The sequence below is a fragment of the Atta cephalotes genome (genome assembly GCF_000143395.1).
Source record: "Atta cephalotes unplaced genomic scaffold scaffold00036, whole genome shotgun sequence".
Taxonomy (NCBI): Eukaryota; Metazoa; Arthropoda; class Insecta; order Hymenoptera; family Formicidae; genus Atta; species Atta cephalotes.
The window spans coordinates 779,916-785,212 of NW_012130100.1; the positions used below are offsets into that span (position 1 = coordinate 779,916).

Sequence of the window (5,297 nt, forward strand, 5' to 3'; positions counted from 1 at the left end):
GTGTGTGTGTGTGTGTGTGTGTGTGTGTGTGTGTGTGTGTGTGTGTGCGCGTGCGTGTGTGTGTGTGTAATAATCCGTCCTCTTTTTTTTTGTATAGAGGTACTCTTCCCCCCCTGTGAGAAGCAATGTTAAGACAGATATTCGTTCTTCGGAAACGACTAGTTATAATGTTTGTTGAGGCGTTTCGAAGCAAAAGCGCAGATTAGCAATTAGCACGTTTAATGGCAGTGTCGCGCTACTTTTTGTTACTATATAAATTACAATAGCACATACTTCCCTATAACGCGAATTTAAATATGTTTCTACTGCAATTATTAAAATAATTGTGTATAACTAAATAACATATAGTTATATATAATAATAATAATAATAATAATAATAATAATAATAATAATAATACCGAATATGTAACTTGTACATTACTTATGATATAGTCCAGGAGCGCTTATAATATTAAGAAATCGCTATTAGCGATTAAAATTACAAAACTATAAGTTAATTTTTTAAGTGATCCGTGAAGAAGTCAATTCTTAATTGACTTTTATTAATCTCATCCCATATCTCATTACATCATTATCGAATGAAAAAACAGGAATGTTAATGAAACGTAAAGATGTCATATCAATGAAATTAATATGCGATGTTATAAAGTGACTGCTATGCTATGCAAACAAATCAACATCAAATTTATGTATGTACGTACTATATGTATGTACACGCGAGAATACAAATGCTTTCTCATCCGAAGTTGTATCCCCATGTGTATGAAAGGAAAACAACAATGTCATTTATATAAGCCAACAATCAATAAAAAGAAACAAACTGAATATCTATCTTCTGAAAAAAGGACTATCGCGTTTCGGATGATATCGAATTGGCCATGGAAATAAGTTTAATAGTTTAACAAGGTATACCTGAAATAATATATAATAGTTTAACAAGGTATACCTGAAATAATTTCTATAAACAACCATCATGACGACCGACGACATATCGACTCATGACATTGTACAAATTCTTGAAAAGAATGTGAGTTAATATATAAACATCAAAACACACGAATACGTTTCATTTTTAAGTGTTTCAAAATTATGTGCAATCAAACGAATTTTACACATATGATGGATACATTTTTTTATACAGGTGAACATTCTCAAGTCAGAAGGTCACGGTCCAGACGTAACTCTTGAATTTCATGACAAATTCGAATTGTTTCGTAAACTGTTGTGCAATCTGACAGATAAACTCCAGTCGTTATTATATTTATCTGAGAACTACACCTCCACGAGCGATTTTAAGCAATTTATAAACAGGATTGTTGGTTCATGGAACTCTATTAATAAGCAGGTAAAGCTTCTATATTTTATATTTATGGATTTCTTGTATAAATATTTACAGGATTGATGCATAAATTATATAGGTCTGTGAAAAATGTTCCAAGATACAAGTGGGTAGTCGTACGCTATCGGGAATACCATTAGCATTGCTCCTTGAAAAGATAAAAAGAGAGAAATCTTTAACAAGGGAATTGTTGTACACCCATGAAACCAAATACAGTCGTGAATATCTCGCGAAGTGTTATGTTTTGTTAAATGAAACTGAAGATTTATTATGTAATCTCGAAAAATCTGATGATAAGGCACGTATCTACTGTTTTTAACATTTAATATATCATTATATAAGAAAAGTGTACAGGCAAAATGTGTACAAGCTTATAAAACCTTCTATAAGCAAATATTAGTAATCCTTTTTGATTTGCAGTTACGACAATATATAGCTATATTGAAGTTGAATCCATTCCTTGTTAAATTAGAATCTGATGTAGACACATATGTCTCAAATATTAACATATCACCAATCGATAAATCTAAATGTCCAAAACTGGATGTTTTTCCAATTGTCGCAAAACTTCTCACCGGTGAGTTACTTGACGATGAACCTATAGATCCGTGTTGCGTTTTAGCAGATAATGTACCTAGGAAACCAGTTTTCATTATTAAAATAAAACACAAAATGGATCCAACAATGATACTCGAGGAAACAATATAAATGTACGAAGTTACACGTTATAATGGAAGAGAATAATATGTTATATAAACAATATATATAATAAATGTATTTCAATAATTTATATTTGGCAACATATCATAAACATTAATTAAACAAATCAAATCTCAAGGAAAGAGCTTGATCTCTTGCTCGGGTACTAGACAATATGTGGATTATCCATAATATATGTATAGTACATTGTACATATTCATTTTGGTATCTTAAAAATACTACATACTGCCGACAAATGCGATCATCATTCTTGATAGTTGAAGACTAGATTTAAAAGATACCCTCAAGATCAGGAATAGAACAAGATGGGGCCAATCTTAATATAAGATCTTTGTGATGTAAAAATTCTGGCGGAAGAAGTTGTTTCTTTCTCTATAAGATAGAAGTAAACAAAATAGTATTCCTGTAGTATACAAAATGAAAGATAACGAGAAGATACATTGCTGTTACAACTAACCAGTGGCTGCGCAACAGTGTGTGCAACGTTGGTAGCGATGGGCGCCCATCCTTTTGTATTCAAGCATTTGTAACACGACTTAGGTTCGCCCAGACATGTTAAATGATATCCATGACCACAGCCAAATACCACCACGTGATCAGAACAATGCGACAATGGCTGTCTGCACACAGGGCAAGTTAGAGAAACGTTGCCGCATGCTCTACCAGCATCCCTGAATGACAGAAAAATCGTTGCATATATAATTGATGATATATATATAATATATATATAATTATATAACATTTCAACAAAAATCTGTTTCACGATGAACCTCTTTGATTTTACATGCTTTCATCACTCAATTTAGATGAAATCTTCCCTTGTGCTTTATTATTATCAAGAAAATGAAGTTCATCGTGAAGCTTTGCGGACTTCCGCACTTTATTAAAGCTCCGATTCACTCATCACTACTACACTGAAAAAAAATATAGTCAATTTTAATAAATATTTAGTTGAATACTATCTAACTAAATGTTTATTAAATATAAAGATATATTTATTTGATACAAGAAATGTTAATTTGATTTTAACAATCTTTTTTTTTATTGAACAAATATTTACTTACTGTAAGTAATGTTTAGTTAGCAGTATTGAACTAAATATTTATTAAAATTAATTATATTTTTTTCTCAATGTACTCAGATTATGTCGGAAGCAAGAAAATACACAATCAAAATTTTTGCACAATATATTAATATGAAAATATGTTTCAACATTTAAAGTGATAGAAACAATTCGTAAGACACCGAAAACTTTCTTTTTGTTTCATTAATTAATAATATAGTTATATATCTAGAAATTAATTATGCATGTGTATACAGGAAAATAATGATAAATCTTTTGCAGGAACAGAATGGATTAAAACTGAAAAGAAAAGTCCTCTATCATTTTGCAATTTTTGCAATAGTTAATAAAATATTAATTGCTAAAAATTGCCGTAAATTGGTCTTCAATAATTTTGTACTCAAATACTATCAATTTTACAGAAAAACTACAAGAGACAAAAATTATTTATTATCTTCTCGTAGAGCTCTAAGAATTTTTTTAGAATTTTTTAACCGTATTTTTTCATGTTGGTAAAAATGAGAAAATGCAGTATTAAAAAGTTGATAAAAAATTCTAAAAAAATTCGTAGAGTTCTATGAGAAAAAATAAATAATTTTTGTCTCTTGTAGTTTTTCTGTAAAATTGATAGTATTTGAGTAAAAAAATTATTGAAGATCAATTTTCGGCAACTTTTAGCAATTAATATCTTGTTAACCATTGCGTGATAGAAGACCAATGATAGAAGACTTTTCTTCTCAGTTTTCTTCTCAGTCCATTCTGCCCCTATGCGAAAGATTTATCATTATTTTCCAAACACTCTATATATATGTGTTGTGTGTGTTTGTGTGTGTGTGTATAAAATCAAAAATTAAATAAGTTCCGCAGTTATGACAAATTATCTCAAATTAATAATATATAAATAAGTTAATAATATAAAAATAAGTATGATTTTTAATTTCTCCAAACAAGAAGATGGTTTCCAATAAATTATTCCATTAATTACAAGTATTGTTTTATTGAAAAATGTTTTTATTCAAATTTGCAAAAATTTTTATTCTGTATTTTCTCGCTTTTGACAATCTGAGATAAATAAACACAGTCTAAGAATGAATATATCTCGCATGTCATCAGAATTTCCAGGATACCTCAAGGATGTTTCTAGAGCCTTATGAAGCTCTAAACTCACTAATCGAGCGGTAGTTTCAACCAGTGTTTGCTCATATCGCGATTGAGTGAGGACTCCGGACAGCAGTTGCCGTATGTCACCCATCGTTCCGCTCGTTGCTGACGGATTTCTCAGGATCTGCTCCAATATGTTCGACAAAATCGATGTACCGCTCAGAGATTCTAGAATTAATCTCAATAATTTGCCGTTCAATATATCCACTTTCTGCCTGTTATTTTCTGAATGCGATCGAAACATAACTTCCACTAGGGGCATCCAGTCGAGATTTCCCGCAGATCTCCGACATATCCCCGCGAGTTGAATGGCGGCGTGCACCGTTTCGCTTTCCGAAGCTTTATTTTGCCGGTACATCTCCAGCCGATCCTCAAACTCTTTCAACAAAAGATCAAACGCTTCCTGGTAATTACCAAGCTTCTCTAGCATAACCGCTTCTGCATCTTTACAATTCCATTTCTGGACAATCTTTAACGCCTCATCCAACCTGCACCCATGTGGTCCGTGCAAATGAGCAACTACGCGTGCTGGCTCCAATTCGCATATTAATGCTAAATACCTCTCGAAGTGTTCAGTTGTTAATTCCAAAGAAACATCCTCCTCCTTATACTGCGCGATTTGATACAATGCTCCAAACAGCTTATATTCTAAGCTTAAATTATCGGTAAGCCTCTGTAGTATTGCATCAATCTTGTTCTGTAATCGTGTTGCAACAATCGTAGCAAACTGATTAGCATTGATCGTCAGAAGAGTTAAAGTGTGAACCGATATAACTTGATCTAACGAAGCAACCGGTAGATGCTCGAGCCAAGGCCACACATCATGATGCCTTAATGGCTCCAAGATCATGCACTCGCATACTGCTATCCAATCTTCTCGTGCACTGTACAGTAATTCCACGACTCTTATACTACAACACAAATATGATAATGTATCACGTGCGCGCGCGCGTTGTGTGTGTGTGTGTGTGTGTGTGTGTGTGTGTGTGTGTGTGTGTGTGTGTGTGTGTGT

At 32.4% G+C, this 5,297-nt stretch overlaps 2 protein-coding genes across 2 annotated transcripts in view; one reads left to right on the forward strand and one right to left on the reverse strand.

Moving 5' to 3' along the window:
* Nucleotides 1-975: 975 nt before the first annotated feature.
* On the forward strand, nucleotides 976-2,049 carry LOC105621684. The gene is made up of 4 exons (XM_012203150.1): nucleotides 976-1,029; nucleotides 1,144-1,347; nucleotides 1,421-1,639; nucleotides 1,762-2,049. Exons 1-4 carry the CDS (start codon nucleotides 976-978, stop codon nucleotides 2,047-2,049), a joined length of 765 nt encoding a protein of 254 aa, XP_012058540.1.
* A 282-nt stretch (nucleotides 2,050-2,331) lies between these two features.
* Nucleotides 2,332-5,297, reverse strand: part of LOC105621685 (vacuolar protein sorting-associated protein 8 homolog) — a 13,352-nt gene continuing 10,386 nt past the window's right edge. The window contains exons 10-12 of the mRNA XM_012203151.1: nucleotides 4,252-5,196; nucleotides 2,519-2,732; nucleotides 2,332-2,433 (exon numbers count right to left, since the gene is read on the reverse strand). Coding sequence (XP_012058541.1) covers nucleotides 2,332-2,433; nucleotides 2,519-2,732; nucleotides 4,252-5,196 — 1,261 coding nt within the window. The remainder of the gene's footprint in view (nucleotides 2,434-2,518; nucleotides 2,733-4,251; nucleotides 5,197-5,297) is intronic.